This window comes from Talpa occidentalis, unplaced genomic scaffold (genome assembly GCF_014898055.3).
Source record: "Talpa occidentalis isolate TD23 unplaced genomic scaffold, MPIMG_talOcc4v2.1 talOcc4.6, whole genome shotgun sequence".
NCBI classification, from domain to species: domain Eukaryota; kingdom Metazoa; phylum Chordata; class Mammalia; order Eulipotyphla; family Talpidae; genus Talpa; species Talpa occidentalis.
The window spans coordinates 54,100,613-54,125,597 of record NW_023604972.1 but is presented as its reverse complement, the minus strand read 5'-3'; the positions used below and the strand labels follow the sequence as shown (position 1 = coordinate 54,125,597).

At 39.5% G+C, this 24,985-nt stretch overlaps 1 protein-coding gene across 1 annotated transcript in view; it reads left to right on the top strand.

Moving 5' to 3' along the window:
• The window catches only part of HSD17B11 (hydroxysteroid 17-beta dehydrogenase 11), a 65,319-nt gene that overhangs the window by 38,992 nt on the left and 1,342 nt on the right, over positions 1–24,985 (top strand). Inside the window, exon 5 of the mRNA XM_037530030.2 lies at positions 20,854–20,954. Within this exon, the coding sequence (XP_037385927.1) occupies positions 20,854–20,954 (101 nt within the window). The remainder of the gene's footprint in view (positions 1–20,853; positions 20,955–24,985) is intronic.

The window sequence follows — 24,985 nt, the reverse complement described above, 5'->3', positions numbered from 1 at the left end:
ACCAGAGACAGAGTGGGGAGCAGAACAGGCAGACTGACGAAATACACTGCTGAGGGGAGCAGCAGGCGAGACAGGAGAGGTCTGCCTCACCACGTGGGACCATCACCGGCTGGCCAGCATCGAACCCACACTGCAGAGGCTTCGGATAGCTTCACAGTGCGGCGCTCAACCACCTGCGCCACCAGGGAGGCCCATAAGGAGAAGGATTTTATAAGCCAAAAATATGCTGACAGTCTCTATGAGATGTGAACTTGGGATTTGTTTGTTTGGATAAACAGGTTTCGGTGCCTCAAGGAGAAGTTTATATGACCTTTAAGGCTACCTAACACTGTTTTATCAATTTGGCAATACACAGAACCCTTGACAATGAACTAGTGAACCAGGAAAGAAAAATAATAATTTTCATTTGAAGAGATTATTATGGTTTAGCTAAAATAACAGCGGATTAAGCAATGTGTATAAATCCCACAGCTTCCTCATGTTATGGCCTCTATACAAACAATGACTTAATGTTTACCTGTCTTTTCTCCATATCATACTCTTTATCCCCATAAATCACAATATATCAACTCTTCTGAGTCTTCTAGTGGGTGATAGGACAGACTTGCTCAGCACAGAAGAGAAAATCCAGCATAGATGACCCCTCTGCCAACAGTTCTCTTGCATGTCCTCTTTTTCCTAGTTATTCTGCCCTATCTTTTTCCTTTTCTCATTCTTATCACCTATGTAAAAATAATTCCATTTCTGAAATTGGCAGTCGGGGGTGGGTTCTCACTAGGGGCATTAATGAGAGGAAGGAAAAAAAGCACACAAAATTCAGAAGATATTTCAGTTCAGTAAGAATCCAAATGCTAGGGATGGTGTTAGTTTAGATGAGAAAATTTTCCCCAAAGCAACTCATCCTAAAATGTGATGTGAAAACAAATTAATGACCAACGTGAGGTGACTTCATTAAAGTCAGTAGGAAATAACTGTCCTAAAATGTGATCAGAATAAACTATGTTTACTTCTTATAGATATCTGTTGAAGTAAAGTCAATGATGTCATAAAGACATACAAACAAAAGTCTCCAAAATCTAGGGGAAAAAACACAGGACAGAGTCTATGCTTCTCTCTTTATTAAGAAAGTAGAACACTGTATTTGAGGAACATGAATAGTTTGACCAGTATAGAAAAAATAAACAAATAGAAGGTAGTTTGTCAGGTAATCTCAGACTGAATGAAATGTCTCAGCACCCAAACAAATGATTTGACCATAAATTTAGCAAAGTAATTTTCGCATCCTTAAACTTTCTTAATTTTTGGATGATACAAGTAATCCAGTTGACAAAAGCATTTAGATCCTGTTATAAATTTAAAAATTGCCTTTCAAAAGTATATCAGTGGCAATAATGATATGTCATCAGTATTAATTAAAAAAAAAAGGATATCAGTAGCTTATGAATTTGGATGGTGAGGATCTCCAGTCTGGCCCACTCTGGTAAGTGTGAATATTGAAGTTACAGATGCTCAACCTGAGAACACATTCCTGACATTGCAGCCCTGCATGAAATCTGATCTAATCCATCTATGTTAATATATTAACATTTATATGACTCCACTAAATATCCTTGCAAATTTGCATGCTGAAAGAAATGGTCAAGTATTTCTTTTTATAAGTACACTCAAGGGTCAAACCAATCCAATACTCTTTCCAATACAATATGATATAACCTAGATCAACTCATTACTACTGATATGGGTTGAATTCAATACACAGAGCTGTCTGTGCATTGTGAGGTGTCTAATGGCTGCCTTTCCTACTAGATGATAGTGGCATGTCCAAGTTATGAAAACCAAAACTTCACCAGACATGGCAAGATGTTCCCTGAGGAGTTGAGAACCAGCTGGTTGGCTGGTTTTATATAGCTGGCCTAGTTGGTCTAAGTTAAGAGTTAGGGCTCTACAATCAGACTTTCCTAGTTTGAATCCTCATCCTCTTACAGATGGCATGACTTTTGGCAAGTTGCTTAACTATAAATCAGTTTCTTCATCTGCACAATGCAGATTTTAATCATATCAAATGTTTCTTGTGAGGTTTAAATAAGTTGGCATATAAAACCTTTAAATCAGCTCATGACATATATTAAGTGCTTAATAAATTTAAATTGTAACTATTATTATTATTTGATTTGTACACCCATTTTCCTTTTGCAAAGTAATTTCATATACATGCTCTCTCCTTTGATCTTTATTTTTTTTTTAATTCTTTTTTTTAAAATATTTATTTATTTATTTATTTATATAAGCAGTGGGTACAGTCAGAAGCACGGGAGGGTGAGAGGATTCACCAGAGCCAGAGCAGGGAGCAGAGCAGGCAGAAGGACGGAAGTACACTGCTGAGGGGAGCAGCGGGTGGCAGGAGAGGTCTGCGCGCCATGTGGGACTCTCCTCCGGTGGCCAGGGAGCAGCCAGGGATCGAACCGGCATTGCAGAGGCAACCCAGCGCTCAACCACTGCGCCACCGGGGAGGCCCTCTCCTTTGATCTTTAAAGCCCATTTGTGAATGGGTTTGTAGTGAAGGTTGAGCTTGTGACGTATGAGAAGGTCTATGTCACCTAAGCACATACGCTAGTTTTATCTCTACTTTCCAGATAAGGAAAGTGAAGCATAAACAAAGTAAATAAGATTGACTGAAATCACATTATTTTTTTAATTTTGGTAAAATTTGCATAACGTAAGGTTTACTATTTTAACCATATTTGTTTATGTATTTTATTTATTTATTTTTAATGAAGTACTATTTCTTACATCTTTGTTTATTTTTTGACAGTATAAGATTTCTCCCCTCAGGTGTGGTCACTGTAGCTCTCCCACCATCAAGGCACACATAGTCCTCCACCAAAGTCCATTGTGCTCCACCCACCCTCCATGTACAGTCAGGGGCATTAAATACATTCACATTGTAATGCAGTCCTCAATCCATACATTTTCACCACCTCAAACTGAAACTTCATATTCATTTAATTCTGCATTTTCTCTCCCCTCTGTCGCTGGTAATCAGCATCCTACTTTCTGTCCCTGGTATTTGACTATTTTAGGTAACTAATATAGGTAAAATCATATAATGTCTGTCCTTTTGTGTCTGGCTTATTTCACTTAGCATGTTTTTAAGGTACATCCATGTTGTAGCATGTATCAGAATTGCATTTTTTAAAACTAAATAATATTCCATTGCCTGTATACAAGTTTTGTTTATCCAACATGCATAGATGGATATTTAATTTCTTTCCATTTTTTTGGCTATTGAAAGTCATACCACTTTTAAGTGGAAACTTCTGGCTCTTGGGCTAATGCTTTTTCTCAGATTACAACAGAGAGAACTGATTGCTCTATATAACCTACAATCTGTTCCTAACGCAAGAGATCTTCAGTGACATGGGCATCTCATGAAAAATTTAGCTAACTGAATTACTGATGCTGAGCTTTCATGAATAAATGAATCAAACAGCTAAGCTTTGTTGACTCACACTTTAAGTTTACTGAAAATATCTCTATTTTTCCCTTTTTCCCCATTTAAAAAAAACTGTTTACAAAAAGATAGCAAGAAACCATTAGCTGATGCAATATCTGTAGAATTATTTCTAAAGGTGAAGTTTCATGGTGAAACAGGGTAAAGAACTGTTTCCCATCTAATCAGGTACAGACTGTGCTTTCTCTTACTAGCAATTGGCATCACTACAAAAACTGGAGGTGTTCTACGTGTTCCAACCCATTAGAACACGTAGACAAAGACCGCCTGTAAACTCAGCTTACCTTTACCAATGCCTTCAACACCTGGAGCACAGCACAGCCCCTCCTAGAGAACCACGCAGAAGACAGCTTTTTCCTGGGACTAGACAGGTCTGATCTAGAGGAGAAGACAAAGAGCAAAGCCACAAACACCATTTTGGATCTCCTTCTGCTTCTGACCACTATCATCTACTCCTACCTGGCGTCCTTAGTGAAGTTGTTCATTCCCCAAAGGAGAAAATCTGTGCCTGGGGAGATTGTTCTCATTACAGGAGCCGGCCATGGAATAGGCAGGCTGACTGCCTATGAATTTGCAAAGCGGAAAAGCAGACTGGTTCTGTGGGATTTTTTTTTTTTTAAGATTGATTGATTGATTGATTTATACAAGCACTGGGTACAGTCAGAAGCGCGGGAGGGTAAGAGAATTCACCAGAGCCAGAGCAGGGAGCAGAATAGGGAGAGGGACCGAGCAACACTGCTAAGGGGAGAAGCGGGCGCGGCAGGAGAGGTCTGCGCCCCATGTGGGACCCTCGCCGGTGGCCAGGGATTGAACCGGCACTGCAGAGGCTGTGAGCAGCTTCGCAGCCCAGCGCTCACCAGGGAGTACCTGGTTCTGTGGGATATTAATAAGGTGATGAATTTACTTGCTTTTCTTTTTTTTTTTTTTAAAGATTAATTTATTTGTGCATACAAGAGCTGGGGTATAGGCCAGAGATGTGTGTGTGGGGGGGGGGGTGGGGGTGAGAGGATTCACCAGAGACAGAGTGGGGAACAGAACAGGCAAACTGACTGAAATATGCTGCTGAGGATAGCAGCAGACGAGACAGGAGAGGTCGCTTCACCATGTGGGTCTCTCTCTGGCCAGCCAGGGATCGAACTCATGCTGCAGAGGCTGTGGATTGCTTCGTAGTGCAGTGCTTACCCCCTTGCGCCACCAGGGAGGCCCCTGTTTATTTTTCTTTTAAAGTCACAAAGTAAGGCACATGTTTTAAAAATTACCTGATAGGGGAGGGATGGGTCTTAGCATCTTCTTACTTTCATATTTTTCTTTTTTAAAGATTGATGACTAAATTCCCTGGAGCCTTATCATGTGCATGAGAATGGTTTGGTGAACAAAACTGACACCTAAGCAGAAGTCTTTTTGTCGAGATTTGCAGGTTGATACACAGACTCAGAAGCCAGGATATTTCCAAACTGTTTAAAGTCTATTTCCTTGTCTGAGTTGGGAATGGGAATACTACCTCATGGGCTGGTTAAGAACAGAGGTTAGCAGGGCCTCCCTGGTGGCACAGCAGGTTGAGTGCAGCATTGTGGAGCTGTCTGCACCGTCTGCATCGTGGGTTCAAATCCAGGCCAGCCAGGGAGATACCCACATGACGCAGCAGACCTCTCCTGTATCGCCCGCTGCTCACCTCAGCAGTGACTTTGGTCTATCTGTCTATTCTTTTTTTTTTTTTTAAGATTTATTTATTTTTATACAAGAGCTGGGGTACAGGCCAGAGGCCTGGGAGGGTGAGAGGATTCACCAGAGGCAGAGCAGGGAGCAGAACAGGCGGATGACCAAAATACACTGCTGAGGAGAGCAGCAGGCGCAACAGGAGAGGACTGCTGCACCATGTGGGATTACAGGAGCTGGCCATGCAATAGGCAGACTGACTGCCTATAAATTTGCAAAGTGGAAAAGCAGACTGGTTCTGTGGGATTTTTTTTTTTTAATATGAAAAAATGTTCAACATCACTTGTAATCAGGGAAATGCAAATCAAAACTACCATGAGATACCATCTCACACCAGTGAGAATGGCACATATTAAAAAAACGAGCAACAACAAATGTTGGCGAGGTTGTGGAGAAAAAGGAACTCTTTTACACTGTTGGTGGGAGTGCAAACTGGTCCAACCACTATGGAGAGCTGTGTGGAGATTTCTGGACCTACTAAACATAGAGCTTCCATATGATCGAGCAATTCCACTCCTAGGGATTTACCCAAAGGACACAGAAACATCAATTCCAAAGAACACCTGCACCCCTATGTTTATAGCAGCACTGTTTACAATAGCTAAGCTTTGGAAACAACCCAAATGCCCAAAAATAGATGACTGGATCAAGAAGATGTGGTACATATATACCATGGAATATTACTCAGCATTCAAAAAAGATAAACACATGCAATTTGCTGCAACATGGATGGCGCTGGAAGGGATCATGCTCAGCGAAATAAGCCAAAAAGAAAAAGAAAAATACCGGATGGTCTCACTCATAGCAGGAATCTAGAAAACTTAAATAAGGGACCAGGAAAATGAATAACTATAAGAAAGTGAAAATCAAAATCAACAAAAAACTATGAACCAGAGACACTTTTTGGGGGGTGGGGGCCGGGAGGGGAGGGATTGGGGTCAGAATGGGGCATTTGAATTGTATGGGGGAATATAAAAATAAAATTTATTATTTAAAAAAATAAAATTAAATTAAAAAAATAAAAGCTATAAAAAAAAAGATTTATTTATTTATTTATTTATACAAGCGGGTGGGAATCGCCTGCGGGTGGGAATCAAACCTGCACTGCAGAGGCTGTGGATAGTAACACAGTGTGGTGCTCAACCTGCTGTGCCACCTGGGAGGCCCTGTCTGTCTATTCAGTTCCCCACTCTATCTCTGGTGAATCCTCTCAACCTCCCATGCCTGTGGCCTGTACCCCAATTCTTGTATAAATAAATAAATCTTAAAACCAAACCTGGTCCATGGCTAGCCTGGAATAGACTTTTTTTGAAGGGAAAGGAGATATCATTTATTGAACAATCATTACACACCAAATAGACAGTCTTGCAAAATAGTGTTCCTGAACTGAGTTCACAAATGAGAACACTGAGACACAGCCTGGAATATTTTTACATTTTAAAGAGTTGTCAACACTTGGGGCTTCCGCAGTGGCCCCCCGGTTGAGCACTGGGTTGCGAAGCTGCCCACAGCTTCTGCAGTGCTGGTTTGATCCCCGCCTGCCGGCAAGGGTCCCACATGACACGCAGACCTCTCCTGCCACCCGCTGGACCCTCAGCAGTGTACTTCGTCAGTCTGCCTGTTCTGCTCTCCACTCTGGCTCTGGTGAATTCTCTCACCCTCCCGCGCTTCTGACTGTACCCAGTGCTTGTATAAATAAAAATATAAATCTTAAAAAAAAAAAAAAAAGAGTTGGCAACACAAAGATAAAAAAAACTAAGAATATGCAACAGAAATTTCCCCTCACACACCATCCTAAAATATTTGCTATCAGGCTCTTTGAAAAGAAAGTTTGCTGACTCTTGGGCAAGAGGATTAAATGAGTGAATATTTTTTTAAAAAAGATTTATTTAATTTATTTATGTATACAAGAGCTGGTGTGTAGGCCAGAGGTGTGGGGTGGGAGTAAGAGGATCACCAGGGACAGAGGAACAGAACAGGCAGATCTACTGAAATACACTGCTGAGGGGAGCATTGGTCGGGACAGGAGAGTTCTGCTGTGCCAAGTGGATCAGATCCTTGGCTGGGATCGAACTGGTGCTGCAGTATCTGCCAATACCTTCATTATACTGAGCCTTAACCCCTTGTGCCACCTGGGAGACCCCTGAAACGAGTGAAAATTTTTAATGCTAAGAACAATGTTTATCTATATAAATATTAGTTATATTCATAAAATCTACAGTCAGTGAATCAGGCTTTCTCTTGGGCATTCATATTTTTCTTGTATTGTTAGTTGTAAAACTAAATTAACTTATCAAAATAAAACTAAAGTTACAGAAAATTTTTATTTTCCCTAAACTTATTAATTCCAGTAAGACCATGAGAATATATACATAAAAATATTTTTTAAAAGATTTATTTATTTATACAAGCACTGGGTACAGTCAGAAGCATGGGAGGGTGAGAGAATTCACCAGAGCCAGAGCGGGAAGCAGAACAGGCAGAAGGACCGAAGTACACTGCCGAGGGGAGCAGCAGGCATGGCAGGAGAGGTCTGCGTGCCATGTGGGACCGTCCCCTGTAGCCGGGGATCAAACCAGCGCTGCAGAGGCTGTGGGCAGCTTCACAGCCCAGCGCTCAACCACTGCACCACCAGAGGAGGCCCTCTATATAAAAATATTTATGGGACCTTAAGATGGAAAAATTAATGAAATTTTTTTGAGAATTGTATTTTCCACAAATCATAGTAAGATTTTAACTGCCATTTTATTATCATTCCCTCATACTCCTTGCTGTCATATCTAGTTGGCACCTTTTTATTACAGTGTTCAAAAATGTCTCTTGAACTTGGAAAATTAAATTCTTTTTAGAGGGCCTTCCTGGTGGTGCAGGGGTTAAAGACAGCGCTATCAAGCTATCACGAGCTACAGCAGCACTAATTCAATCCCTGACCAGGGAGCAACCCACACAGCGTGGCAGACCTCTCCTGTCTCACCCACTGCTCCCTTCAGCAGTGTATTTCAGTAGATCTACCTGTTCTGCTCCCCACTCTGGTGAATCCTCTCACCCCCCACACGTCTGACTTACACCCCAATTCTTGTATGCATGTATAAATAAATCTTTAAAAAAATCTTTTTAGAAAATGAAGACTGCTACGCAAGAAAAAATTGACACATTTTTATATAACAGATGTATGCATTTATCTACTACATGAATTGATATACTTGAAGGTGATTAGGTATCGATTTGGTACTTGAAGAGATTCCAATGAGATTTCTAGAAGAGAACAAGAATTTACAAATTGAGAAAAAATATTCTCTACCTTTCTCAGGCATTTATCAAAAAATATAAATAATAAAAATTCTTGAAAAAAGTCTTGATGAAGTTTAACCATTTCATCTTTTTCCAGATATGTATTTTTGGGGAGAAATATAATATTCATTATTTATTTTATTTTAAACTTTCCAGTGACAAGAAATAAACATGACTTAATTAAGATTCTGCCTGAAGGATGGGTCGCCAAACCTCATAGGATGTTGTTTACTCTTTGAATTTTATGGTTAAACATTCAAGGTATTAAATGATTCCATCTAAGGCTAAACATGTAACACACATTTCTTTTACCTGAGGAAGCATATTGGAATTAAAGCCAAAGCAAGCATTTTGATTGCAAGAATACAGGGCACTACATTTTGTGGTGCTTCCACTAAGTTATAAAACTGAATAATTTTTAATTCTTCAATCAAAGGATGGGATCAAAGCTCTAACCATATGTTCTCAATTGAATCTAAAGACAAAAAAGGATGTATAGTGGTTCTTTGTAATCTCACGATGAACAAGCTACCAGCTGAAGCCTGAATTGGTGAAAGAGGCGCCCATTCTCCCTCTTTTACTCTGTAATCTTACAAATGGCTTTGAGGGAACAATGGCTCTAACATTAAGAATCCTAATCTCTTAGGGTCTGTTCTTGGGGTTTCAGGGTCCTGAGTGTAGCCCTAGTGAAAATCAAAGGACTTTAGGGAGACAGCGCCCGCTAAGGGAAACCAGTTGACTGACCACTCATTCATTCACACCACTAACACCCCAATGTGCAAAAAGAGTTTTCAGGTGTCTGGCCTCTTCAACACAAAGAAGACTTTACAAATTGTGAAAGGAAAAAGTGTAATTTTTAGAAGACTTGTAACCTTTATAAAAGTCAACAGATGTCAAAACATGCAAAGAATCCTAATTGTTCAGAAATGTGGAAACATAAGATCAATTTTATTATAGGAAAGAAATCTTTGCATTTAGGCTTAAAATGAGTTGTTTCACAGCAAGGAAACTTGTATCAAAACAAAAAGACAAAGGGCCTCCGCTGGTGGCACAGGCGGTTGAGCGCCATGCTATGAAGCTGTCCCGCAGCCTCTGCAGCACCGTTTGGATCCCGGCCGGCCAGAGTCCCACAGGGCGCGGCAGACCTCTCCTGTCTCGCCAACTGCTCCCCTCAACAGTGTATTTCATCAGTCTGTCTGTTCTGTTCCCCGCTCTGTCTCTGATGATGCCTCGCACCCTCCCGCACATCTGACCTGTGCCCCTGGTTCTTGTAAAAAATAAATAAATAAATCTTTAAAAAAAAAAAAAAAAAGACATGGGGCCTCATTGGTGGTACAAGGAGTTAAGTCTCTGCACTATGAAGCTCTCAGCAGCCACTGCAGTATGAGTTCGATCCCTGGCGAGGTGACCACATGGCACAGCAGACCTCTCCTGTCTCACCCGCTGCTCCCCTCAGCTGTGTATTTCAGTAGATCCACCTGTTCTGCTCCCCACTCTGTATGGTGAATCCTTTCACTCCCTCCCCCACACACTTCTGGCCTACACCCCAGTTTTTATATGCATAAATAAATAAAATAAATATTTAAAAAAAAATGTTACTGAATGGGAGATGTACCTGTCATACATCCAAAAGGGAGCAAATATCCAAAATATGCAAAGTGCTCATAAAACTCAACAACAAAAAACCAAAAGGCAAAGGATCTGAACACATATTTCTCAAAAGAAGATATATAGATGGCCAATAGGCACATTGAAAAAGATGTTTATCATCTCTCATTATTAGAGAATGAGAATAATACCTTACTCCTGTGGGAATGTCTAGTATCCAAAAGACAAGAAACAACAAATGTTAACAGAGGACATGGAGAGGAGAGAAACTTCATACACTCTTGGTGGGAATGTAAATTGGTGCAGCCAATTTTGATTCCTCAAACAATTAAAAATAGAAATCCCATACAGTCCAGTTACCTCACTGCTGAATATTTACCAAAAAAAAATATGAGAACATGCATTCAAAAACTATATGTATCCCCATGTTTATAGCAGCATTATTTACTATAACCAAAAGCTGGAAATAATATAAAGTGTCCATCAATTGACAAATGAATAAAGATGATGTGGTATATAGACACAAAGAAATACTATTCAACTATAAAAAAGTTGAAATACTGTCATTTGCAACAACATGGATGGACCTAGAGGGAATTATGTTTAGTGAAATAAGCAAGACAGAGAAAATAAATATCATATGATTAAAGTCATGTGTAGGATATAGAGAAAACAAAGAAATTAAGTAAAGAAAACAAAAATGGACTATAAGACCAGGTGGTGATTGTCAGAGGGGAAGGTGGATGAGTGAATCCAGAAAAGGGGACAATGGTGTGAGAAGACAGATTTTGATTTTTAGCTGTGAGCTTAATGTGGTTTATACACATAGTGATTCACCTGAAATTTATCCAATGTTATAAAGTGAAGTTACTTCAATCTTAAAAAAAAAAAAAAGTGAGTTTCTCTGTCTCCATGTTCTGGAGTCAAGTACAATATTTCTACACACATAAAATTCCACTCACGGTCCCTTACCTGTTGTTTTTTTTTTAAGATTTATTTATTTTTTAAAGATTTATTAATTTTTTCAGAGATTTATTTATTTATTTTTAAAGATTTATTTATTATGCATAAATAAAGAACTGGGATACAGGCCAGAGGTGTGGGGGGGGGGTGAGAGGATCCACCAGAGACAACAGTGGGGAACAGAACAGGCAGATTGACTGAAATACACTGGTGAAGGGAGCAGCAGGTGAGACAGGAGAGGTCTGCTGCACCATGTGGGTAGCTCCCTGGCCAGGGATCAACTCGTACTGCAGTGGCTGCCGATTGCTTCATAGGTTGCGTCTTTACCCCTTGCACCACCAGGGAGGCCCGCCCTTACCCATTTTCACTCCAGAGTATTTTTTAAAAATATAATATATCCCCAAGGGTATTAGCAATGTGTCCCTATGAAAGTCTTCCTCGAATAAAAACCTCTTTTCCCTTCCCTCTTAGTGAGTTAAATCAAAATCATTGAGATCAAGAAAAGTAGGATGGACCGAGGTATGTAGTTTAAAATTACCACTATAAGTGCTACTTAGTGTTTTACTGCCTCTTATATTCCATGATACTATAAAATGTATGTTAAATGAATTGTTGAGTTTCCCTGTCCATACTTAAACATTTCCTTCCATGACCACGAAGAACATCTTTCAAGCATATTCTTCAAGGGGTGAAAATAATGGCTAAATAATAGCCTGCTTTCCACCCCTGAAAGCTGGAAATTTGCTTTGGTCCAGAATAGCTTTTGAAATGTAGCAAAGCATAGTGAAAACACTAAAGCATTGCCTGGCAGAAAAACCAAGTATAATCTCCATGAATTAGGCGCATTAGGCAAGCAATGTCTCTCATGAAATTTTCTTACAAATAAGGAGGCGTTTAGAACTTGAATTTTAATCTTTAAAACAATTGTCTGCTCCAATGCTTTTCTCCCGACCCTTACCCCCTAGCTGACCTACATTTTCTGAATGTGCTTTCCATGACAGCATGGTGTTGAGGAAACTGCCATCAAATGTGGAAAACTGGGGGCGAAGGAGCATGCATATGTGGTAGGCTGCAGCAACGGAGATTTATAAATCTGTAAGCCAGGTGAGACTTCACGATACAAATTTCTTCAAATAATTTTGTACCCACTGATGTGGAAAATTAAATGTTTCTCTATGATTGCTTGATTTAAATTAGACTTTTACCTTCTGCTGAGTTAGTTGTGTGAACAAAGTGGGGCATATGCTTTTTCGTTGCATAAAACCCACTCAGTTCTGCCTATTACCACTGTTTTATATTATTAATCAATTTCATTTTCATCACAAGTTTAAGCAGTGGTACAGAGTGACAGAAAAAAGAATTATCACCAGGAAAAGCATCACTAATTTCATTTTAGTCCAATTACTTTGTGGTAATTTTTTTTTATCTTTAAGTATTTCCTTTTTGCAATTTTATTTCTATTTGTGTTAATCTAGTCTTCTATAGGAAATGTAAGATTAATAATTATAACATTTATAAAGATAAATAACAAACATTGAAATAAGTGTTCTGATAAATGATTGCATTCTTAAATTCCCTACAAAAACCCTATTAACCTCATTTGACAGATGAGCAAATTGAGGCTCAGAGAGATCATGTTAGACCAAGGCAATACAGCTGGTAGGTGGTAAAACCAGGACTATTCAATCAACACTTTTAAAATGTTTAGTCAGATCTTATATATCATTAAGTTAACCCAAATATTAATTTCACTTTAAAAATTCATGATATGGGGCCTCCCCTGGTGGCGCAGCGGTTGAGCGCTGGGTTGAGAAGCTGCCACAGCCTCTGCAGCACCGGTTCGATCCCCGGCCACCGGCGAGGGTCCCTCATGGCATGCAGACCTCTCCTGCCATGCCCACTGCTCCCCTAAGCGGTGTATTTCATCGGCCTATTTGTTCTGTTCCCTGCTCTGGCTCTGGTGAATTCTTTCACCCTCCCGTGCTTCTGACTATATCCAGTGCTTGTATAAATAAATAAATAAATAAATAAATCTTCAAAAAAAAATTTCATGATATGCTAAGTATTGAAATTTAGATGTTAAAAAAATAATTTGTCCACGTTTTCTGGCAGTGTTCTTATTGCAGCCACTATTTGGCCCAAAGCTCTATCCTGCCTGAACTCAGATATCTCATCACATAGAATAAAGGATCTAACTGTTGGATATCAACCTCCAAACTTTGAGTTTCTCTAACACACATAATGTATGTGCTCATTCCATTTCAAAGGTAAAGAAAGAAGTAGGTGATATAACCATCCTTGTGAATAATGCTGGGGCAATATATCCAGCTGATCTTAGCACCAAGAATGAAAATTAAGAAAACATTTGAAATCAACATCCTAGAACATTTTGGGGTGAGTCAGAAAATACTCTGGTTTGTGATTCTATGGCACTTCCTCTTAATGACATGAAGTTCATAACTGAATTCACAATCTTCTGAGTAAGAGATTGTCCTTATTTTTGCCTTAAATGAAGAATTAGGAAACTAGTTAAGTAGAAACATCTCTGACAGAAGAGCAAAGAGTTCAAGAGGACATGAGACTCACAGAAAATAGGCGAGGAGCTGGCTGGTCTTATCCACCAGTATCTAATACAAGACCTGGCAGTACCAGGTGCTAAAAAAATATTTGTGAGGGTTTGCTCAGTATTATCAATGTACATCTTTTCAGTGTTTTAGAGAAATATATACAGTGTACCTTACTTGTGACCTCATGTTATGGATTGTAGAACTGAAAGGACAACAAAAATCAATATTGGATATACATAGAAATTGGGAACTCTTCTAGATGGGACTCTGAGACAGCTCTAGGCACATGCTGGAACTTAGAAATAAATGGCTCTTCATTTTAGAAGTCTACATTCCAGTCTTCTGGAAGACTGAAATATGCCCTTGTAGTGAGCATTTGTATGAATTCATCTTCCATTGCCTCAACATTAACTTAGAACTGAGGGCAAATCATGATTCTGGAAGAGAGAAGAAAAGAGATGAGTCCCCCTCCCATCTTGCTCAGACCCTCATTCATGCAAATGAGAACTGGTTATGCCTTCCAAACTATGTAGGACCTCATGTAGTTACATAATGAATTATACCAAAATTTTAAAGCAACAGTAAATGTTCATTTTCCTCTCACAACTTCTATGAGAGGGTGTCTTGTTTTGGGGGTGTTTTGATTTGACATTTTTGACTCATAATTTGCATAAGTCTCATAAGGTGGGTCTATGTAATTCTCATAAAATAGTGTTAATATTTATTGCAAAATAATAAAGTTTTTTTGGAGATAAACACTTTTTGTTCCCTGTAAAGACATATGATGCACAATATTGCAGAACTCTTAGCTTGTCCTACTCCTCTGTCTTGATATAGCTACACAAGATTTCAAGTCTTTTCATTTGAAAGAAAAAGCTCTAAACCAAAAATATTATATACTAGATTACCTTAAGTAATTTTTTCAATTATGACATATTCAAAAAAAGAGGTATTTGATTCCCACTGAAGGGGATAGGAGAAATATTAGGGTGGTTTGTGGCAGGTGACATACAGAGCAAGTATTTTTCATTTCTATCACCTGCATACAAGTAATCATGAAATCTTGGCATCTATCTCCTTTTATCCCATAAATTGTCTCAGATGTCATCTATCCTAACACAAAAACATTACTTGATTTGGGAACAGCATCAATGTCATTGTTTACATGTTTTGTTTTGGTTTTTTGTACTTTTTGACAATGATCCTTAGGATTACAAAGGCACTTCTTCCCTCATGATGAAAAGAAATCATGGCCACATTGTCACTGTGGCTTCAGTGTGCCATGGAGTGATTCCTTACCTTATTCCATATTGGTGGGTATTATGTTGTTGCACTGTTACTTATTTATATAAGTCTAAGGGTTTTATTAGACTTCATATTCCAATCCCCATAGCAGGGCACATTGGATTTATAGGATTTATATAGAAGTTTAGGATAAATTATGAAAACTGATATGTAAAGAAACCATCATTAACACAAAAAGGCAACCTACTGAATGGGAGAAGATACTTGTAAATTATGCACCCAACTGAAGGCCCTTGAAATTCTCGGGATGGAAGGAAAATACTTAACATGAGAAAAGCCATATACGACAAACCCACTGCCAACATTATTCTTGCTGAAGGCCTTTCCTTTAAGTCAGGAACAAGACAAGGATGTCCTCTCTCACCACTGCTCTTCAATATAATACTGGAGGTCCTAGCCAGGGCAGTAAGACAAGAGAAAGACATACAAGGAATCCAGATAGGGAAAGAAGAAGTAAAAGTATCACTATTTGTAGACAATATGATAATATACATAGAGAACCCTAAAAACACCACAGAAAAACTACTCAAAATAATCAACCAGTTCAGTAAAGAAGCAGGATACAAAATCAACACACAAAAATCAGTAGCCTTCCTGTACACAGTCAATTGGAAGAAGAAGAAATAAAAAAAAACATCCTTTTTATAATTGAAACCAAAAAAATCAAATACTTGGGAATAAACCTAACAAAAGAGATGAAAGACCTATACAAAGAAAATTATAAAACACTATTAAAAGAAACTGAAGAAGACACAAAGAAATGGAAAGACATCCCCTGCTCATGGACTGGAAGAATCAACATTATTAAAATGGCCATCCTCCCAAAAGCAATATACAGATTCAGTGCTATTCCAACAAAAATCCCAATGATATTCTTCAAAGAAATAGAACAAATACTGATGAAATTCATATGGAACTGTTACGGAGCAGCCCCGATATAAAATGGGTTGCCTGGCTGTGGGTCCTCACCCACGTGCTTAAAAGGGACTTATTAATACTCCACTGCAGGCACACACAAAAGGTTAATAAAAGGTTTATTTACAAGGGAAAGGAAATTGAGGAAATGTACAACTCAGGGAGAAAATAGGGAAATAAAGTCTTTAATGCGTCCTACCCGATCCACCAACCTGGAAACCCAAAGGCACTCTCAGAGCTGGCTGAGTGCTGCGAGCTGGTGTAGAGCCAAAAAGGGAATCCCCCGAAGTCCACGTGTCTGGTTTTATACCAAACCTGGCTGCTTAACCTCACCCTCAGTTCCAGCAACCTTCCCTTTGATGGTGATGGGATTTGTAGTTCCCAGTGTCTTTTGGCTTTGGTCTGGATTGGGGGTGGAGTCCACAAAGCCTGTATGGAATTAGCTTTAGGACATCCTTTTCCCCCTAACAGAACCACAAAAACCACAAATAGCTAAAGCCCTACTGATGAAAACAAAGGAGAAAGGAGGTATCACACTTCCAAACTTCAAGCTATACTACAAAGCCATAATAATTAAAACAGTTTGATATTGGAACAAAAACAGACACACAGACCAATGGAAGTGAATAGAGATCCCAGAAATAAAGCTGCACTTACATGAACAACTATATCTCAAAAACATTTTTAAAGACTCATCACCCAAAGCAGTGATAGTGAAGGCAAAGATAAACACCTGGGATTACATCAAACTGAAAAGCTTCTGCACAGCAAAAGAGACATTAACCAAAACAGAGAGACACCCCACTGATTGCACTCCATCCAACTGATAAGGGACTGATCACAATAATATACAAAGAACTCACACGGCTCAACAAAAACAAAATAAACAATCCAGTCAAGAAATGGGCAGAAGAACTCAAAAGATGTTTCTCCAAAGAGGAAATGCAAATGGCCAACAGGCATATGAAAAAATGTTCAACATCCCTTGTAATCAGTGAAATGCAAATCAAAACCACACTGAGATACCACCTTACACCAGTAAGAATGGCACATATCAAAAAAACAAGCAACAGCAAATGTTGGCGAGGATGCAGTGAAAAAGGAACTCTCCTACATTGCCAGTGGGAGTGCAAACTGGTCCAACCATTGTGGAAAGCTGCCTGGAGGTTCCTCAGTCTACTAAAAATGGAGCTATCATACGATCCAGCAATTCCACTCCTAGGGATCTACCCAAAGGATACAAAAACAGTGATTCAAAAGAGCACCTGTACACCTATGTTTATTGCAGCACTATTTACAATAGGTAAAAGCGGGGAACAACCCAAATGCCCAAAAATAGATGACTGGATCAAGAAGATGTGGTATAGGGCCTCCCTGGTGGCGCAGTGGTTGAGCGCTGGGTTGCGAAGCTGCCCGCAGCCTTTGCGGCGCCGGTTCGATCCCCGGCTGCTCCCCGGCCACGGAGGAGGGTCCCACATGGCCGCAGACCTCTCCTGCCTCCCGCTGCTCCCCTCAGCAGTGTACTTCGGTCCTTCTGCCTGTTCTGCTCCCCACTCTGGCTCTGGTGAATTCTCTCACCCTCCCGCGCTTCTGACTGTACCCAGTGCTTGTATGAGTAAATAAATAAATCTTTAAAAAAGAAAAAAAAGATGTGGTATATATACACAATGCAATATTATTCAGCAATCAAAAAAGATAAACTCATGTCATCCACAGCAACATGGATGGAGCTAGAAGGAATTATGCTCAGCGAAATAAGCCAGAAAGAAAAAGAAAAATACCGGATGGCCTCACTCATAGCAGGAATCTAGAAAACTTAAATAAGGGACCAGGAAAAAGAATAACTATAAGAAAGTAAAAATCAAAATCAACAACTATGAACCAGAGACACTCTATGGGGGGTAGGGGGCGGGGCCGGGAGGGTTTGGGGTCAAAATAAGGGGGTCGCAATTGTATGGGGAATATAAAAATAAAAAAAAATTATATTAAAATATAAATTAATTAATTTTAAAAAAGGGTGTGGAGGCAAGATAGCCTGAGAATCATGTCCTCTCTTTAGAGTGTCCCCTCCTGTAAGCCATTTTAATCCATTTACACTCCTAAAATGAATGATACCTATGATCCCTCTCTCAAGTTAGTGGTTCATCCCCCTCAGCATGGAGAGGTACAGGTGTATGCCCCGTTTTTATCTTCCATGGTATGGCCACAATGGATTCCAATAGTTTCCAAATTTGCTAATCCTAAAGTCAGTTTGCATAAAAAAGAAATGTTCTCAGAATCTGATTCCTTAAAGAATCTGATTCAGTAAGAATGACGTGTTTTGTTTAGTTTTGTTAAAAGCAAGCCAGGTGGGTAGGGACACAGATCTGGAAAACATTGATAAAGTAAATATAAACACTTGCATTTGATCATTAGTAGCCACTTGTCCTCCTTAAAAATGCAAATATTACTAGAAGCAACAATAATTTGAATCCCTAATCCCTTAGTCAAAGTGAATTTATGCAAGAACGTTATCTCTTGTGAGGGAGGATTTGTGACAATAAGAGAGGAAAAATTGTTCCTGGAAGGAGAGGAGAGAAACTAAAAGGTGAGGACAGGGCATTAAAATTAAGCCACTTGTTTCACAAATTTGCTTTAATCAAGTATGTGTGCTACTGCATGTCCACAAAACACTAAATTTGCTAATCTGAGGTGGAAAGAAATTAGTTCTAAATATATTATAATGCAAAAGAACACATTAGCTTTAGCCTTGGCCTCATTTGAATCCATCAACTCTGAAATTCTGAATCAGTGGTATTGTATGTCTCTAGGGATCCCTTAACAATGTTAGATCAACGGTACTTAACAAGTACATAACATGTAACTCATTACTGTGGCCCAATTTTATTCAATAAGGCTCAGTGTGCGCCAAGAGTACCAGGCCAACCAGTGGGGAAAGCACAATAACTGAGAAAAAAAAAAGGGCTAATATGACCCTGGGCAGTGAGTAGTGTGGATGCCTGTGATTGGTCTCCCTGGCTGCTGGATTCTGAATTTCCTTGGCAACAGCTAAAATGATCATATGCTAACGTCAGGCTTGACTGAGTCTATTATAGATCCAGGTGAGAGAAATCAGAGACAGAACCTAATAATTTAGAAAGTGGTCATTTGCACTTGTCTCTGCTGATCTGCTACTCTATGCTACTGAAACCTCAAATGCATAATAATTTGCAGTAAATGACAGCATAGCTTAGAGAAAGAGGTTTTAATAATGGCTGCTTAACTCCTCTACACAACCTTTTCATTCACAGGTCATCCATCTTAATGTCAGTGCAACACTGTCAATCCATTTACATTTTAATTTTCTGTCATCATTTTGCACAAATAGGCATTCTATGTGCCCTGTGGTTATGAATACTTCTCAGGAACCATGTACACAGTCTTCGGTATAAACCAGGTCATCCCTCCAGTTGTACAGCAATAGAGTCCATGAGCATCTTGAACTCTCATTATATTACAGCATAGACAAGTCAGAGGTGACTCCTGTGTCCTGAATGCCCTCAAAACAATGCAGTTTATGAGACACCTTCACAAGAAAGTATACTTAGCCATAGAACTCTCTCCTTGTAGCCAGCAAGCACTGAGGAGAGAAGCCAGATGGTTCCTTTCTGTTTCATAATCAATCCTAGCACTTCTCTGCGGCAGCTGGCTCCTCTCCTCCCCTGCCATCTAATTCCTTTCTGCCGTTTTGATACTCTGACTTAAGGAGCCATGAAGCAAATTTACTAGATAAGAAAGCATCAGATTATGCTAAAAATGTACCAATATGGGATGTGGCATCTGTGCAGTGAAGCCAGAATATTTTAAATCCTAATTTCGTAAAAAGATAGGTTAATACAACAAAAATAATTAATCAGATCTAATCTGGGCTCTCTGTCCATTGCAAACTGACAACCAGACGCTGTGATGACAACCTTTACATCAAAGAAAGATGCTTTAATACATGACAGGTGAAGTAGTCACTCCCCCTCAATCCTTGTGGGGCTAGGGTCGTTAAAGGGCGAGTAGAGGGCAAAGAAATGTCTGGATTGGTCAGAGAGAAGGAAGAAGGGAGGAGGAAAGTTCCCAATGTGCAAATGCAGTGGCTGCGCCTGTCTCTTCATGGGTTGCATTTTCATTTTGGGGGGCTTACATGTGCTCTAAGGGGGATTGTTTCTTCTGGTTTCATCCATGCACCCTAGAACAGAGGTTCTCCATAACCTATTAGAACCAGCTTCTACCTATTTCTTCAGGTGAAGGGTAAATGGTTTTTCAGGCTTTTCTGTCCTCCCACCATTAGGATTGCCCTGCCTGATGGGGCACCTGTAGTTGTTACATTGTTGCAAGCTGTCTTATTTTACTTCTGTGAGCCATGGGAGGAGTATTGAGATAGTCACCAAGAGAAGTAGAGGCAGGGGAAGAGGAAGGAGAAGAAAGGGGAGAAAGAGACCAGAGAAGCCCAGAGTGAAGACTTGCTTGGGGCCTGGAAGGCTGCTGGCCTCCTCGCCCCGGGGCACGCCTGCGTGCCCTGTACCTGGTTGCTACAATGCATGTAAAGCTCGATAAGGGGGGGGTGCAATTGTATGGGAAATATAACCAAAGTGAAAATGCATACATTGTGAGAAAATGAAAAATGATGTAAGAATTATATAAAATAAAATATTAAAAAATAAAAATAAAAGTCTGAGAAAGCCACCGAGACTCCACGACTCTCCTTTACCCCATTTGCTCAGATCCTAGATATCCTGCTCTGTGCCCATCCTGCCCCTACATCAGCCGTTGCTGACCTTGCAAAAACAAGCTGGCAAATGTTTGTGGTAGAGGCGGAAAGGGAGATACACAGAAAAGGAGAACAATGAGCATGTACTGACAATTTCTGGTGAGACAGGCTTGAGCTTTGCAAGACAGTTTCTAACCACAGCTTTAGAACCAAACTTTTTTTTCTCTTTGGATTCACAGACTGTGGCCTGTATTGGAGACAGATGAAGTTGCAAGAAGCTTGATTGATGGGATACTTACCAATAAGAAAATGATATTTGTCCCATCATATCTCAATATCTGCCTAACACTAGGGAGGTGAGTCCTGCCCAAACTGCTAAAATACTAAAACACCAATAGAGCTAGGATTGTAGAGAATCTTTCACTTGTGAGCATTACCATGGAAACTCTCCATGTCTGGGAAAAAATGGTCACATTCTCTCTATTCTTGCCTTGCTTGATCTATAAAAATAACATGATTCATTTTTATACCATATCATTCATATATATACACATATATATAGTTTATTTCTAGCTTTATGGAATTATGGCCAGAAAGAGTATTTGGAATGATTTCAATCTTTGTAGTCTTATTAACAGTTGTCTTGTGTCCCAACATATACTTTATTCTTGAAAATGTTCCATGTGCACTTGAAAAAATAGGTATATGCAGCAGCAAATATCTGTTAAGTCTGTTTGGTCCAGCTCCTCATGTAGGCCTATCATTTCCTTATTTATTCTCTATCTTGCTGATGCATCCATAGTTATAAATGGACTATTAAAATCCCTTGGTATTATTATGTTGTTATCAATATCTTTCTTTAGTTCTGTTAGTAACTGTCCTATATATCTTGGTTCTCTATCATTCAGTTCATATATGTTTAAAAGGGTCATTTCTTCTTATTAGACCTTCAATCATAGTATTACGTCCATCTCTATCTCTTTCAATCTCTTATTACCTTTTTTTTAATTTGAAGTCTATTTTATCCGGTGTAAAGCTGTTCTGGCTATTTTTTTTTAAATCGCCATTCGCTTGTAGGATTGCCTTCCAATCTTTAAATCTATGTCTTCTGTCTTTGTTAACAATATGGGTTTCTTATGAACAGTAGATGGTTGGTCTTTGTTTTGAAATTCATTCATATACCTTTTAACTCGTGAATACAGCTCATTTACATTTTTTAAAGATTTATTTGTTTATGCATACAAGAACCAGGGAGGCCCATCAGCTCATTTAAATTTAAAGTAACTATTGAAATATTAAGTACCTCTTCCCATTTTGTTTTATTGTTTGCTTGCTTTTTTAGTTTGTCTTTTTACTTTTTGTCACCTTTTTTTAAGTGTTTTTTTAAAAGATTTATTTATTTATGGATACAAGAGCTGGGATACAGGCCAGAGCTGTGGGGGGGCGGGGTGAGAGGATTCACCAGAGACAGTGGGGAACAGAACAGGCAGACTGACTGAAATACACTATTAAAAGGATCAGTGGGTGAGACAGGAGAGGTCTGCTTCGCCATGTGGGTTGCTCCCTTGCTGGCCGGGGATCGAACTCATGTTGCAGAGGCTGCGAACAGCTTCATAGTGCAGTGCTTAACTCCTTGCACCACCAGGGAGTGCCGGAGTCCAGCTCTGACCAGGGCCGGGTTTCCGTAAGGAGAGTTTGGCTGAGGCGATGTGGAGGGATGAGGGGAGGGGGATGAGGTAAATGAGGTAGTGAGGAGACACTGACACTTGATCAGGGTGCAGACATCTCCCACTAATAGCCTCAGCGGAGCTTTATTTATAACATCAGAAATTGTTATGTGATCATTACATCATGCAATCATGATTGATTTTACTTTTACGTTGTTTCAGAAATTATTAATGATCATTAACAGTGCACAGTCCTTTTTCTATTTTTCCTAGTCTATGATTAACTTGGTCACTTGGTTACATTAACTTGGGTACATATTTTCCTAGGTGATGTATATTATTCAGAAAATAGAAACAGGTGCTTTAAGCAGTCAAGCTAGGTAACTAAAACAAAGCTAAGCAGGCATTGTGAAATCGAGGGCGGCTTTCTATTTTCTATATAGAACCAAAGTGTCCCGGTGCCATGGGAACAGTATGTGGTGTGTTTCTCCTAGGCCATTTCGCCTACCAGGGGGTTTCAGGGCCTTGTCTAGTGAGGGACTTTTGCTGGGCTCGATTCCGAGAGCTTTGTCAAGCGTGGCTTGCTAAAGAACTCAGTGTTACTCAAAGTAACAGAATTATAAATTGGAGGACGTGGAAGAAAATTGGGAACCATTTCACTATCAATCACGTTAGAAGGTACTTTTCTCAAACTACTGAGGTGTGCATTACCGAAACTGGCATTGATGCCAACACTCATTGTGTTAGTTTAAAACTTATAGAAAATTTCCATGGTTTCAATAACTGGCACAAACAAATAAAAGGAAGCAGCAGGAGCCAGCTATGGAGCTTTCTGACTTTCCAGAAATTTCCCCCATGCCCGCGTGGGTAGCATGGCCTGTGCCAAGGGAGGCCCTTACTTTTTGTCATCTTTTTATGCTTTGTTTAGGTCCCATTTCTATTGTCTTATGTGTTATTTCTGTTGTTTTTTGTTAGTTAGTTTGTTTTTTTGCATAGAAGAGCCAGCATATAGGCCAGAGGTGGGGAGGATTGAGAGGATTCACCAGAATGGGGAACAGAACAGGCAGATTTGCTGAAATACACTGCTGAGGAGGGCAGCAGGAGAGACAGGAGAGGTCTGCTGCACCATATGTAGGTTAGCTCCCTGGCAGGAAACTCAGGCCATAGTGGTGATAGTACTAAAACTTAACCCTTAGGCCACCAGAGAAGCCCAGTATCTTCTGATTTTTGTTGGAAGGATATATTGAGGCCAGTGTATGAGGGACTACTTGTGTAGCCCATTGGATGGTTTGGTCTGAAATTGATTCTTATGGGCCACATTTTCCTCCGCTCCTTCTTGGATTGTATAGTGTGTGTGCCTGTTACTTCTGTATTTAATTTTTTGGCATCTTTATAATAACCCCTTCAATACTTCATTCATATTCTGCTTTGTGTTGATATATTCTTTTAATTTTTTATTTTTCAGTAAATCTCCTTGCCTTTTCTTCTGTCTTGGATGATAATCTTTCAGAATAACATTCTAGGTTGGAATTATTTTCCCTGAGTACTTTGAATATCATCTGCCCTTCTCTGTAAACTTGCCTGTAAACTTTACACTGAAGAGTCCATCAGTAGTCTAACAGGTCTTCTCTCATAGTTTATTCTCTTCTTTTTGATGCTTTGTCCCTGGATTTCAACAGTTTAACTATAATGTGTCTTGAGGTGTGTCAATCTGGCATTTTCTTATTTAAAATTCTTCCATCAGAATATCTGATTGAGATGGTTGGCAGCAATTATTTCACTAAATACATTTTTCACATCTTTCTTTTTTCCTTCTGAGAACCCTATGGTACTGATGTCATTTTTCTTTGGGCTACCCACTATTTTCAATTTTTGAATTTTTTTTTTAATGTATTGGGAACCTCAGGCTCAAGTCAGTAATCATCATTTTGTGTCCCTAGCCCTGTAGTTCTCCAGTCATGCATCCTCTGTTCTAACCACCAACTGTGCACCCTCTTACCCTCATAGTGTATATGTGCTTTTGTATGAATGTTGCAAATATCTAAAATCATAACACTTGTGTGTGATCAACACATGGCAGGGCAGACCTCTCCTGTCTCACCCGCTGCTCCCCTCAGCAGTGCTTTCGGTCCATCTGCCTGTTCTGCTCCCCTCTCTGTCTATGGTGAATCCTCTCACCCTCTGGGGCCTCTGGCCTGTACCCCAGCTCTTGTATAAATAAAATTAATCTTTAAAAAAACCCATAATGAACATAATATTTGCCAAAGTTGGAAAACAGGTATCCCTGTATAGTAAACAGAGTCCCAATATCTTTGGTATTGTGGAGATGTCATGGCTATTTGCTACTCCCCAACAGGGACTTATTTTTAATCCTCTTTGTATTTAATTCCCTTTGTAGAGACAGAAATTTAATTTTATTTCTACATAATTATTGTGAGGTGATCAGCATCAGATAAAATATTACCTTTTGTCATTTGCTTCAAGTTTTCTTGACTACTTCTTCATTCTCTTTCCCAAATGTTGCATGCTATGCCTTTGAGGCAAAGGAGAATTTTTAAACACCACAGCTAAGGGATTAGAACTTTCATTGGCAGGTGGTTACCTCATTGCATGTAGCTGTTTTCCTACTGGGTTTTGTTTTGTTTTGATTTCCATTATCCTCTTTGACAAATTTTGGAAAAGATTCATCACGACCTTCATACAT